At 48.7% G+C, this 14,312-nt stretch overlaps 1 protein-coding gene across 1 annotated transcript; it reads left to right on the forward strand.

The window, feature by feature from the left end:
- The first annotated feature begins 1,693 nt into the window (after positions 1-1,693).
- Positions 1,694-2,751, forward strand: LOC117858988 (3-hydroxyacyl-[acyl-carrier-protein] dehydratase, mitochondrial). The gene is made up of 3 exons (XM_034742151.2): positions 1,694-2,001; positions 2,084-2,217; positions 2,311-2,751. Exons 1-3 carry the CDS (start codon positions 1,726-1,728, stop codon positions 2,426-2,428), a joined length of 528 nt encoding a protein of 175 aa, XP_034598042.1. The 5' UTR covers positions 1,694-1,725; the 3' UTR covers positions 2,429-2,751.
- Positions 2,752-14,312: the final 11,561 nt, after the last annotated feature.

A 14,312-nucleotide genomic window follows, 5' to 3' on the forward strand; every position in this document is an offset into this window, starting at 1 on the left:
CAACACTAAATTTTTATTCCACTTGTTGGATATCTACACATTTAATAGAAAACTAAAAGAATTTTAACTTAATTATTTCCTCCCACTCGAATACCTATTAAATTAAAATATTTTTTTATTCACTCGAATACCTATTAAATTAAAATATTTTTTTATTCAAGCAAGAGAGTTAAATCAGCCTCTGATGGCTTTCGACGGGGGCTCTTTAGTTCTTCTGACCATGTAATATCTTTTCACATGCACCGTATTTCATCAAACAGGAGATGGCGCGCTCAAACTTTTCCATCATGCACATCCTGTTGTAGGTACGGTGGCATAGGTTAAACCTTATTTGGATGGACTATAACTACCTTTTAAATGGTTATTAGGAGTGTTTGGCAGCACTCGACTTCAATTTTTTTAGCTCCACTCCACTTCAACTTCACTCTACCAACTTTAGAAAAATAATGAAGCCGTCTACATGTTTGGCAAGAAGCATGGATCCAACTCTAGAAACAGGTGATCTTATTGTGAAAAGTCTATTATACCCTTGTGATTGGGATCCGTATCGGTCTCCCCCTTCTATCCTCTCTTAATTTTATCCACCGCCGCTGGCCCTTCTATTTCCCCCCTCTGATTTCTTCCCCCTTCTATCCTCTCTTCATTTTATCCACCGCCGCCGGCCCTTCTATTTCCCCCCTCTGATTTCTTCACGCAATATGCAAACAACAGCCTGCCCCTTTCTCTCTCTTGCTCAATTCTTCGCTGGTCAAGCAAGCAGCTTGCTCCTCTCTTAAATCCGAACAGCAGCGCATCGACGAGCGAAGAGCCTGGCGCGAGCGAAGCAGCAGCCCAGCCCCGGCCCTGACCTCCGTCCCGACGAGCTGAGCAGCATCACGTGCAGTGCGGTCCCAGTGAACGGCGGTGGCCTCGGTCCCGACGAGCCGAGCAGCAGCAGCGCGGCCCCTGCTCCGGCCCTGACCCCAGTGAGGCGACCCGACCGTGGAAGGCAGGGGCGGCGTGCCACGGTGGGAGGAGGCGACGGGAGGAGGTGAACGATTCTTTTGTTGCGAGGCATGATTCAGCGGCGGCAACGCTCGATTCGGTTGCGGGGATCTCCGATTCGGCGGTGGCAGGGCCCGATTCGGCGGCGGCGAGGCTCGATTCGGCCAACGCGAGCTCCGATTCGGTGGCGGTGGGTTTGATTTGGCTGCGCCTGCGCTACCCCGACCCCGGCCGTGGCGGGCAGGCGGGCGGCTGGGGCCGAGGCCGGGGAGAAGCCTTTTCCCCCTTAACCCCCTCCCTTCCCTCCTTTTTCCATCCGAGCCCCCTCTCTTCAGAATTTGGACTGCGGGTTGATTCCTTGAAAGTTGAGGGATTTTTTTGTAAAATAACCACGACATACGGAAAAAACTATGCAGAACCCTTACTTGTTTTAATATTAGGTAGAATACTTGCTTTAATATTAGGCAGAGTATTTTTCACAATAAATTTAGTTAGATTAGTTTTGTGTTGCTAAAAATCCTCATAATGGATGGTCAATAATTTCTTTAAGAAATAATTTCAAAATAGTTATGAGCATTATGAGGGGCTTGAGCACAACAACCCAATTCTTTTGTTAGGCTAAAGTAACTTGATTAAGACTAACTTTCTGGTTAAAATCCACGCTTGAAGAAGGGGAGGCTGCTGCTCTTGCCTCTCATCCGAACAAAGATTGGATCGGATCCCCAACTCCGGGATACCTCGATGCGCCTCGTCCGCGCGATCCTCCCTCTCGGTCGCACAACCACCACGGCGGCCGCGTCATCTCCAGCTGCGGTGCTGAGGGTCGGCGACGCCGTGCGCGAGCGGCGGCGCTTCACGGAGGCGGACGTGGCGGCGTACGCGGCGGTGAGCGGGGACCGCAACCTGGTGCACCTCGACGACGCCGTCGCCCGGAACGTTGGCGGGTTCCAGCGCGGCCGCGTGGTGCACGGCATGCTCGTGGCCTCCGTCTTCCCTTCCCTCATCGCCGCCCACTTCGTACGCTCCCCCACCCCCTTCGCTCCCTCTGGCATTCCGTCGAACAGCACATGAGTATGTGGACTAACAGTTGGTGCTGCAGCCAGGCGCGGTGTACGCGAGCCAGACGCTGAGGTTCGCGGCGCCGGTGTACGTCGGAGACGAGGTGGTTGCTCAAGTCCAGGCACTCCACATCAGGGCCATGGCGGCGAACGGCAGCATGACAAGCCGATACATGTATGTACAGCGCAGCCATCCTGGCATCCTCTCCAAGAATCCATCCTAACGTAGCTGGTATATCATCTCATGCCCCGCTTGGTTCCTTTGCAGCGTAAAGTTCGCAACTAAGTGCTTCACGGACGAAGACGAGGGCTCTGTCGCCATTGACGGGGAAGCCATGGCTGTCCTGCCCACACTGGACTGGAGTTCAGGGACAGCTAGCAAGTAGCAGTGAGAAGATCGGCTGATCGTAGCACAATGTACAAGATGTTTTAATTGCTTCATCAGAATTCTTCCGCTGTGCTCTGACCCTACAACTAAAAGGGAACACTCTTCAACTAGCACAAAAAGTCTAATTTTCAACCCATAACAATAAAACTGGACAACTAGGGCCATCCAATTGTCAAAACCGGTCAATGTTGGCCCTTTGGGTGGTTTTGCATTTTCTATAAATTTTAAAAATTTTAATTTCATCCCAAAATTTATAACTAATTCATTTCAAATTAAAAAATTATGAATTTGGTACCAAAACTTTTATAAAAATGTAGGCTATTTGTCAGCACTCTATTTGGATTTGTTTACATCTTATTTGTTACTATTTCTAGTGTTTTATTGCTCGTAATAAAATTCAAGGAACATAAATAAATAAGATTCAAATGATGCCAAATAGAACACCAAAGGATATGTTACATTTTCAAAAATATTTTGGCACCAACTTGATATTTTTTGATTTGTAATGAATTAGTTATGAATTTTTTAATTAAATCTAAACTTTTTTAATTTCTAGAAAATGCAAAACCGCCCTTGAAACCATCCAAAGGGCTGAATTTGTTTGAGGTTTTAACAGTTGGATGGTCCTTCATATCTGGTTTTGTAGTTGTAGGTTGAAAATCAAACTTCCATCGCTAACGCTTTCCTAGCCATTTTTTATCTAACTAGTGTAATCATATCTCGTATATATTTTTTCATGATTTCCTTATATTATTTGTTTGATTTTTTGAGAGGAATTTTATCATTTGTTCGTCAAAGCTTGTTTTGCAAATGAAAAAGTTCAAATTACTCCCCTCAAGTATAGCGAAAGTCTAAATAATCTTTTAAACCATATCTTGGTTCAATTTACCCCTTAAACTATGTTATTTAGTTCAACTTACCTCATAATGCAATTCGTTATTTTTGTTTCTCCGTACACAAGTTGAATTTTAATTTGAGACTTTGCAGGGTGGTAGTGGCCATCATAATCTATATTAAAAAATATTTTATGAATTTTTCATCATTATTTTTTATATTATTTTGTATCTAAGGATACATTTTATTATTAAATATCCTATCCTATCAAAATAATGATAAAAAAATTCATGATATATATATTCCTAACATGTCTTATGATGTTTGATATCTTCTTGCAAAATTTGAACTTAAGACTTACTTATGCATAGAGAAAAAAACAAATTGCGTTAAGGGTAAATTGAACCAAATGATATAGTTTAGGGGTAAACTGAACTAAAAAATACTTTAGTAGTAATTCAAACTTAAAAAATACTTTAGCGGTAATTCAAACTTTGGTTATACTTAAGGGGAGTAATTTGGACTTTTTTCTTTTGCGATTGGGGTATGATATGCCCAAAAATGATCAAATAAAGGGCCTAGATCAGTCAGTCCAGTTGGGCCGAATTGTCAAGCGGGTCGCTTGAAGCCCATCGTCTTTACTGCATTAGAAATAATCTGAAACCTGATCACGGGAGATGGCATGATGTCATCACGTCACATGGTTCTATACATGGCCAAACGGGCGGCCCGGCTCAGCCTGGCACGGGCCCGTATCAGCTCGGCCTGTATCGGCCCGGCTATAGTGTCGTGCCGGGTTGGGCCACCCGCCATGCCATCTTACAGGCCTAGGCCCAACCTCTTTAAACCTTATGCGGGCTGGGCTGGCATGATAGCCCAACAGGCCGGGCCGCCCATTGGCACGTCCACGGCAGCAGCCGCCGCGACGGCGACCGTGTCCCCGGAGTCAATGATGGAAGGCGTAATGAAGGGGGACTTGTAGACGCTGCCGCCACGCGCGGATGGGGCGAGGAGGGATGCCACGAGCGTCGCGTGCGGGGTCGCCGCCTACTCAAACGTGGTGAGGGACAGGGGTTGGGAGTGGGAGTTGGTGGAGGAGGAGGGGAGGCGGCGCTAGAGGTCGCGGAGGCGCCGGAGGCGGTGGAGGGAGCGGAGGAGCCTGTGGGCTGCGGCGGGGCAGGGCGGGGAGGGGATGGGGTAGAGGAGGCCGAGGCGGAGCGCCGGGGAGAAAGCGGCGGCGGCGGTGCCGGGCGGCGCGAGGAGGGCGACGATGTAGGGGAGCGCGTCCTCCGGCAGGTCCTCTGGCGCTGTGCCCGGTCCCGCTGCCGCCACCGGTGAGCTCCCCATGGTAGCGACGCTCTGATCTGGGGTGGGTGACCGAAGAGCACCTGAGGCGTGGAGGAAGAGGAGCGATTGGAATATTCAGGTGAGGATTCCGCGGGTGGGCGAGGCGTTCCGCACGGTGGGGGTGTGATGCCAATGCCACTGACGCGTGGAGGGGAGCCGTCGGGGTTATACGCCCGTTACACGGGCCTCTGTCGTGCCACCCGTTCCACGGGCCGCCCGACGTGCCGCCTCTTCGACCCAAATCTGGCCTGCTACCTCGGGCCATGCCGGCACGGACCCGCGTAACGGCGGGCCAAGCCGTGCTGGTGCCGGGCCAATACAGGCTGGGCCTCGTGCCGCCCGTTTAGCCCGGTCCATTTGGCCATGTATACACGGTTCCCCTTGCCCTCGCGCTACCAGGTGGATGGCTATATAACACAGGCAGGCAGGACCCATTAGAAACCACCTAGATCCACATACCAGGTGGTCGGCTATATAACACATGCTGGCAGGACCCATCAGAGACCACCTAAATCCGCATACGATTCCTGTTGCCTCCTCTAATCGGCACCAATTCGAAGATCCTCTTGCAGCGGATCCCTCTCGATCCCTCGCCTAATTCCGTTCCTGAAATAGATCTGCAATTTTGTTCGATCATTTGCTTGTTTTTTTTTTCGCTGCAGGTCTTCCTGTGTTTTCTCGATCGTTTGGCTCCCTTTTTTCTGGATGATTTTCTGAAAGGGAGTTCGGCCACGTACACGAGCCGTGGCATCCAGCTTCGATAGCTGCGGCTCCCGTGCCCCGACGCTCCCAGATCGATCCGATCCGAGGTATACGTAGCCTGTGCCCGGCGAAAATATGGGCTCGTCAGGTTATACGCACCTCGCACATGCGTCTCTTGCTGCTTTTCGCTTCTTCTCCTGGTGTGTGTTGTTCATCCGATTCTGCGGTTGTCTTCATCACTTTGGTTTTTTAGCATGTGTACGTATCTTTTTTGTTAAGCACCGTGCTTTAGATCCTATGGTGCCATTCATCGTCGCACCGTCACGTATCGGGTATGGATTTATCTGCACGAGATTCGTGGTCTTTTCCTAATGCGGATAATCTGAGTTGGTGGTCACTGGCCACTTCCCTCCTGGCCCTTTTATAGATTACTAAGTATAAATATCCGTGCGTTGCTACGATTTCTTATCTATTCTCAAATTATCATCCGCTAGCTCCTAGCTCCTAATTTAGTTTAGTATGTTTCATAATATTTGTATACATCTCTGATAATAATAAGCGGACAACTCCTTTGAATTCTACATGGCCTATTTGAACGATGAAATCTCAATTTATATATATATGTAATGTGTTCTACATCTGGTTTAAACATGCATTAAAACTTCTGGTAAGATTCACTACTAATGCAACTCCTATCTTAGCTTTTATAAATATGTAAGTTATTATGAATATAAGAGATTGTCCACAAAACTTTCAGCCTATGAAAAGAAAAAAATTGTAAAGTTAAAATAAATGGTCAGTCCTTGATTATAATATGCTCAACAATTCATGCATGAGTGTATACACCCTGACAGCCTGACATCATGGCCTAGTTGCTCCAAGAAACATGAGCAATCAACCAATGCAAGTATCCTTCTGCAATTTGCTCCTCATAATGTAGTCAATGATGACCAAATGTTCTACCTACAAATTAATTTTCAGATTCAGATAGTAAAGGCATAGCACTCGACCTACTATCTTGCGGCTAAAAATTTCAAAATATAAGGACAAATCATATTTAAGATTTGATTGTCCATCAGTTGGGCTAAAATCATAGTTGGGCTGAAGATTTGATTGTCCGTCAGTTGCACCTAAGGAAAACTTTTTTATTTAGAAACTTTTCTACAGTGTGAAGGTTTTGCACATCTTTAGTTAATGAGTCAATTAGCTAAGGTAAAAAACGAACCCCAAAAATATACGTTGATGTGCGCTTGCTCAAATACGTGTAGACCTGCACGTAATTGATCCCGCCGATCAAGCAAGAAAAACTAGGGTAATCTCGATGGCTCCGAAGATGAACTAAGGCGGAGTGTAATCTCGGTTAAGGCAGTTTAGCTTAGTTGTATTACGAAACTATTCTAATAATCACCTCGTTAGCTCCGTCATAAAAAATCACCTCGTTAGAAAACAAATCCATCAAAAGTACTCTCTTCATCCATTAAAACAAAACGTAATTTGGTAGGGGGGAATCTTCCGAAGTTAATTTTGATTCTTAATTTTCTTACAACATATTATTAATAATATCTACAAAATCAATATAATCTTAAAGCTACTTTCAATACAAATATGTTGATGCAGCTTTTGTACACTGAACATGTATATAAATTAACTAATTGTTGCTCAAAATTTGTAAAGTTTTGACTTTTTTCTAGTCAAAATATGCCTTATATTTGTGGACATACTAGTGGGTAACAACTTAGTTTTTAACCAAAGGGATACCCCTTCTGTTTATAAGGCGCACACGTATATCAAGATTCAAACTTTACAATCTTTGACCAATAATTTAGCCAACAAATTTTTATTTTTATAATATAAACTTGACATAGTTGGATTTGCAATTAGATGTACTCTCCAATGATTATAAGTTTATAAAAATAAACAATATAATATAAAATAAATGAATGGTCAAAGTCTAATTTGGAAAACCGTGAGCCTGATTGGTTTGTTGCCCAAATTTTGGCAAACTAATTTTTTGACCACCGTTTGGTTTGTTACCAAAATTTGGTAACTTCTCCCATTTATCTTACCAAAACATTGGCAAGTTTTTTCCCAAAGTTTTGGCATGCACAAGTTTTGACAAGCAACCAATCACGCTCCGTGTCATGTCATGTCATGTCACGCTTATAAACATGCCTTATAAATAGGAATGGAGGGATGATTGAGTGATCCGACTGTATTTTACAGGCACTGTAAGCAGCCAAAAAAATGGGACCCGCCATCATACAATAAAACAATAATATCATCGCAAAAAACACAGACGCAGGATTTTGGATCAAAAAGGCTAGTAAAATACTTCCTGACTCGTGAGTTCGGCAGTAGTTGTTACTCCTTCGTGGCAAGCCGAAACAGGGTTAATTGCCCGGTATTTAAAACAAAATATGGGAACAAGGTATTCAAGCAGAAGTTTCTGCTTCTCAAGAAGCAGCTGCAAAATCTTTAAGAGCCCTTGGTGCAGCTGCTTTCTGCACAGAAAATTTGTTTGGTTCCAACTTCCAGGTGTACCTTCTTGTGCTCACAAACTCAATTTCCCCTGGCCATTGCAGTACTCTAGTTTGGCTTTATTCTTTCGATAGCCCAAATATTAGATGTAGGTGTTAGCCCAATAGATCACTTTCTCAGTCCACACATCCCACAAAGGAGGATTTTGAGTACATATAGGCCAACCATGGTTAGGTGGCTTAGAAGCTAAGCAAAGCATCTATAGAGCATCTAAGTAGATAAAGTGCATACAGGCACATAGATAGGTAAATAGCACACCCACACACACATGACTTAGTCTATCAATCTCCTCCTAAGTCTTGCGTGTCTTGAGGACCATCCCAATCCTAGAGCAGAGTTCTTGGAACTCGATCCTTCCAAGGGACTTGGTAAGAAGGTCGGCGAGTTGATCCTTGATGTTGATGTAGTTCGTCCTGACACTCCCTTCCTCCAAGCAATCTTGGATGAAGTGGTACTTCACTCTGATGTGCTTGCTTCGCTCGTGGAAGATAGGATTCTTTGCCAGAGCCAGAGCGAGCTTGCTGTCCACCCTGAGCTCCACCGCTTCAACGTCCTTGCCAAGAAGATCACCGAGCAGCCGAGCGAGCCAGAGAGCTTGAGTCGAAGCAGAAGAAGCAGCAATGTACTCGGCCTCACAGCTGGACAGGGCCACCATCTGCTGCTTGACCGACTGCCAGCTGACGAGGCACTTGCCAAGGAAGAAGAACATCTCACTCGTGCTCTTACTGGTGTTGATGTCGCCGGCGTGGTCGCTGTCACTACAGCCGATGAAGTGTGCCGCCTCGGGACACCTCGGGTAGTGGAGGCCGTAGTCGAGAGTCCCTGCTATGTAGCGAAAGATCCTCTTGACGGCCTGCTGGTGCTCCGTCGTTGGTCGCTGCATGAGCTGACTGACGTAGCCGTCGGAGAACGCCAAGTTCAGCCGCGTGTGGGCAAGGTAGCGAAGGTTCCCCACAAGGCGCGGTATTGTGTACCATCCACCTCGTTAGCCATGCTGTCGCGGCTCAGCTTCAGCCTCTCCTCCATCAGAGTGAGAGCTAGGTTGCGGTCAGTGAGCCCACCAAGCTCAACGACGTGCTTGGCTGTAACATCCGTAAAAATCACCAACTTAAACCACCCGCTAAAAAGTTATTTTCAAAATCTTTTTACCGTTGAGCTCTTGAAAATCCCGTCTTCCTGGCGATTTCGCCATCTTGGCACCCAAAGCCGACAACCATCATTTTTATCCTCTCCACAAATTCCGCCGCGTGCTGGTCGACAAACCGCCGTGCGTGCTCCGACCATTTTCCACAATTACCGCTGACTCTCCCTTTCTTTTTCTCTTTTTTCCCTATTCCTTTTTCTCTTTTCTTTTTCTTCCTTCTCTTTCTTCCTTTCTTCTTCTTCCTTCCTCCTTTCTTCTTTCTTCTTCCTAGCGCAGGTTCCTGGCTCCCTGCGCACCGCATTGCCCCGGCCCCCTGGCCACGCCTGCTAGCGCCGGCCTCCCTCTCCTGTGCGCTCCCGGCCCCCGGCCCCACACGCCTCGCCCCCTACCCCGGCTCCCTGCGTGCGCCAGCGAGACGCGCTAGCTGCGCCTGACCCCCACCCGCACGCCGGTGCTGTCTGCCGCGCCACCGTGCTACCCAGGCCCCGCTCCATGCCACCCAAAACCGCGCCCAGGCTCCCGGCCCCTACCGCCGCCTACCGTGCCGCCCGGCGTGCCTCACACCGCCGTTGCGCCGGCCCCGGCCCCCACGCAGCCGGCCGTCGTCCCGCTCCCTCCCGCCACCTATAAAAAGGGGGCACGACGCCGTGGACCACGCCACTCCAACCCCGCCCAAGCTCCTCGCCTCCCTCGTGCCAAATCACCGCCACCAGGAACGTCGCCGCTGAAGCCCGCCCGCCGAAGCCCCTACCCACTGCCGATTCACCCAAGGTAAAGGCGAAATGGAACCTCCACGCCCTCCTCCACCTTCCCCCACCGTGGGCCTCACCGCCGGCGAGGTTGGCTGGCCGGCCGCCACCGGGGAAACCCCCCATCTCTATGTCACAGTCCAGGGAAAAAGAAAGGAAAATCCCCCCAATTTCGATCTAACCCCCTACTTTCTCCTATTCACAAAATAGCCCTCCCACATCTCTCATACTCTTTTCACAGAACAGCCCTTCCACCTTCCAAAAATATTTACAAACAAGTCCCTGGTTCCTCGCAGTTAAGCCCCTAAGCCTTGTTTTAACCCCTAAACACGCCTTTGCCTCGTCATTTCATGCGCCAAACTTTCTCCAATCAATCCCAAATTCGGCCACGTCATCCTCTACTATATTCCCGCTGAGTCATCTACAAATTCCATGAAAATACTCATTCCTCCTATTTTTCGTTCGCTTTCTCTGTTCGAGCTCAACGGGTAAAATATTTTTTTCTTTTATTTATTGTGTGCCCGATTGTGTGTGCTGTAGATCACGGAGTGCCCAAAGAGGAGCCCAAAGAGGAGCTTGATAATTAGTACCATGAGCCAGAGCCCGAGGACCAGCACCGCGAGCAAGAACTTCCGACCAACTTTAAGGACGGCAAGTCCAATCGCACCCTTTGATGCATATTTATCCCAGTTTTTCAAACACAACCTATTAGCCTATTTTACAAAATTGCATATTGATTTAGTACTGAAAATGAGGTTGGATAGCCACCTCTTGATTGCTATGAACATTCCTTGATTGTCCTATAATTATCTCTAAATATGATTTGTTCCGTTTGGATGATAATTACTGCTAGAATGCTTATGACCTTGTTACTCAATTGAATCATGACTATAGTATGCTTTGTTAAAGAATAAATGTGTGAGTGTTTTCAAATGAGAAAAATGGGTTTTTGAAAATAAAGGAAAGAAATGCTTAGATGAGATGGATGTGTGTTTCTTGTGTGAAATACTAATAAGTTGGGCTCGTACCTTTGTGATTGAGCAAGGTTGGGAGATATCCATCTTGTCACAGTTAAGGATAGAGTTGATGTGCCATATTGCCTAACCCAACTATCGTGCAACCACTCGACCGTTGTATGTGGTGGTGGCTTAGCATAAATCCCACTAGCTGGTTTGTTAGCCATCAGGAGAGCTGGTGAGCAACAGGAGACCATGGAGAAGGAATTCGATCTGTGTGACTTATGTCTTGGTTAAGACCTCGTTGGTAGGTTGTTAACCCCTTGGTTGCTTCCGTGTTGGCTAGTCAGTCTTAGCTAAGGTGGGTAATGGCTTTGATAGGATCTGCACCGATACTAAGGTGATCGTGTTGCGGTACCCTACTTGTAGGTAAAGTGTATAACCTCTGCAGAGTTAAAACCTATCTGGGTAGCCGTGTCCATGGTATTGGACGAGTTATGTCTTGGACACATAACTAGTGTTTGTGTGGTGGATGGTTTTCATGGTGTGAGTTGGATTTTGGAAGTTTCTAGCAGTTGTGCCGTGAGCTACCGTGGATAGGGAGTCCGGTAGTATTAAAACTTGGATCCTTTGTGTAGGATCAACCCCACTTAATGATTCAGTTACTAAAGAAAATGCTTTGTGAAAATCCTTTTGAAAATGAACCCTTGCATGTGTTGAAAAATCTAGCTTTGTTGCAAATAAACCTTAGCCTTATCCTTGATATATCCTGTGCATATTCTTGATTGTATCCCCCTCCGTGGATGGGGTTGGACTTGTTCAGTACTTTTGTACTCACCCTTATTTTGTTGCTTCAGAGGAAGACCTAGACTTCAACGCCGAGGATTTCGAGTAGGAGGTCGCTTCCGCACCCAACGCTGCCTGTGGTGTTGGCCTTTGCAAAATGCTTCCGCTGTCGTGTAGTCCCGAGTATTGTCTCTTGATAGTAGCTTGGCTCGCTGTTGTTGTTTATTTACTTATTATTTCTGCGTGACTTTCGCGCCCACTCCCTAGGGAGTTGTACGGTTTATGAACCATTTATCGAATAAATGTGTTATCAGCCTCCTAGGACTGATATTTGTATTACATTTAGTCTCCGGTGACGTGAGGACGCTTCGTTGGCGTAGGTGGTCTGTCAAAGTGTGATGCCGGAGTCGTCCTGGTGCACCTCGATCCCCAGCTAGAAGGAGAGAGGCCCCAAGTCACTCGTCTGGAAGGCGGTCTTCATCTCCTCCTTGAACGCTTCCACCTCCTCATCCTTGGTGCCCATGATCACTAGATCGTCGACATAGATGCTAACCAGCAGGGCATTGCCTCCATTGCTCCGCCGGTAGATGGCCACCTCATGCGGGCTTTGCTCAAAGCCCATAGTCTTCAGGGTGTAATCCAGTTTGGCATTCCAAGCTCGTGGTGCCTGCTGCAAGCCGTAGAGGGCCTTGCGCAACACCTTGTCGTCCTTGTTGGGAATGATAAATCTCGGCGGCTGGTGTACGTAGACCTCCTCCTTCAAGTCGCCGTTGAGGAACGCCGACTTGACATCCATGTGGTGGACGCGCCAGCCCTCCTGGGCTACCAGCGCGAGGAGTAGATGCACAAACTCCATCCGTGCAACAGGAGCGACGGCATCGTCGAAGTCGACCCCCTCCTACTGCACGAACCCGCGTGCCACCAAGCGATCCTTGTGCTTGACACTAGCTTCATCCTTCTTCAACTTGTACACCCACTTAAGGGTGATCACGCAATGATCGGGAGGAAGATCAGCTAGCTCAAGTATGGTTCTTCTCAACAACTTCCATCTCCAGCTTCATCATGGCGTGCCATGCCGCGTGTCCCTCAGCCTCAGCGAATGAGTGAGGCTCGCCGTCATCGTACGCGAGGTGCAGCTCTGCCTCCAAGTCATGAGGCACCAGTCCCGGCACCGGCTGGTCGCTGAGGATGTCCTCCACGGTGAGATACCTCAGAGGCTCACCGTTGTGGTACGCGTCGACGCGGTCCTCATCATGAGAGAGCGGAGTGGCGAACTCCACCGAGCTGTGCTCGTCGTGAGCCGGTGCTGGTGCAGACGTGCCCGGAGAAGTAGTTGCCGGTGCAGGGGCGTGTAGCATGGCCGGCTGTGGTGGTGGCTGTGGAGAGCTCATCGCGGTCGGAGTAGTACTTGCCGAAGTTGGTGGAGACCCGGGAACTAGGGTAGGCACGCTCGGCGAAGAAGAGCTGCCCACTCCTCTAGCTCCCTCGAAGTGGACGTAGTTGACGGTGAAGTCGTCGTACATCAGAGTCGAGCCGTAATCCACCAACTTACCCCACACCCAACCTCGCCCTTCATCAAACACAACGTCGCGCGCCGTGCGCACACGCTGTGTCTCCAGGTCGAGGATGCAGTAGGTATTCACCCCCTCAGCGTAACCAATGAAAACCCCTAGGGTGCTCCTATCGTCGAGCTTGCCGACGTGGCTTAGCTCCTTGACATACACGAGGGAGCTGAAGACGCGGAGGTGGGCGACCACTAGCTTGCGCCCATGCCAAGCCTCGTATGGTGTCATACTGTCGAGGGCCTTGGTGGGCGAGCGGTTGAGGATGTGGATGGCCGTCAGAACCGCCTCTCCCTAGAAGATGGCCAACATCCTCCTCTGCTTGAGGAGGGCCTGGGCCATGGCCACCACCATCTGGTTGTGCTGCTCAACGACGCCGTTCTGCTACGGGGTGTGTGGCACGGAGTAGTGGCGTTGGATCCCATCGTCGGCGTAGTACGACGCGAACTCATCCGCTGTGAACTCACCACCGTTGTCGGTGCATAGCACGTGCAGCTTGCGCCCACACTCATTCTCCGCAGCAGCTTCAACGTGCTTGATGGCATCCGCAACTGCTCTCTTGGTGTCCAGGAGGACCACCTACATGTATTAGGAGACATCGTTGACGAGTAGTAGGAAGTAGCGCCGCCCTCCAGGTATAGCCGGCGTCAACGGCCCGCAGAGGTCGCCGTGCACGAGCTCGAGCCGCTCCTTGGCTCGGAAGCTCGCCTGGCGAGGGAAAGGGTGTCGCCTCTACTTCGTCACAACGTAGTTGTCGTAGAGCTGCTCCATGTGGTTCATATATCTATGGGTTCACCAGAAGGTTTGGACAGTCCTAGATACGGGGTTGTACACCGAGACGTGTCAGACATGGAGACTACGGTGCAGGACGGCGTGGTCTACGTGGAGGATAAGAACTTGTCAAGGATTAGGAAACTACTCATAGCAATTAGAGTAGGACTCTCTAGTCAAATCCGACTAGTATTCTTGTAAACAACCGATCTGTAACCCTGCCCCTAGCAATATAAGGCAAGGCAAGGACCCACTCCAAACAAGTTCAATCAATACAATCCAACCAACACATCGGATCCTGATCTCGACGAGCCCCACGCATAAAACACTACCTCGGGTACCCCTCAGTAGGTTGCTGGGTCTAAACACCGACAGTGGTCGACGCACGGCATGCCCTGCACCATCTCCTTGGTGCTGAGCCACTTTAGGGCCTCGAAGTGGAGGTGCCAAAAGCGCTCGTGCCACCGCCAAGCCTCGTCGTCGCGGTGAGCAG

This window comes from Setaria viridis, chromosome 5, assembly GCF_005286985.2.
Source record: "Setaria viridis chromosome 5, Setaria_viridis_v4.0, whole genome shotgun sequence".
Taxonomy (NCBI): Eukaryota; Viridiplantae; Streptophyta; class Magnoliopsida; order Poales; family Poaceae; genus Setaria; species Setaria viridis.

What these genes read in the sequence shown, in the direction of transcription:
- LOC117858988 (XM_034742151.2), top strand. Translation starts at nt 1,726, where the DNA reads ATGCGCCTCGTCCGCGCGATCCTCCCTCTCGGTCGCACAACCACCACG. An exon ending in CCCTCATCGCCGCCCACTTC is followed by an intron (nt 2,002 to 2,083) that starts GTACGCTCCCCC and finishes TTGGTGCTGCAG; the next exon opens with CCAGGCGCGGTGTACGCGAG. An exon ending in AGCATGACAAGCCGATACAT is followed by an intron (nt 2,218 to 2,310) that starts GTATGTACAGCG and finishes GTTCCTTTGCAG; the next exon opens with CGTAAAGTTCGCAACTAAGT.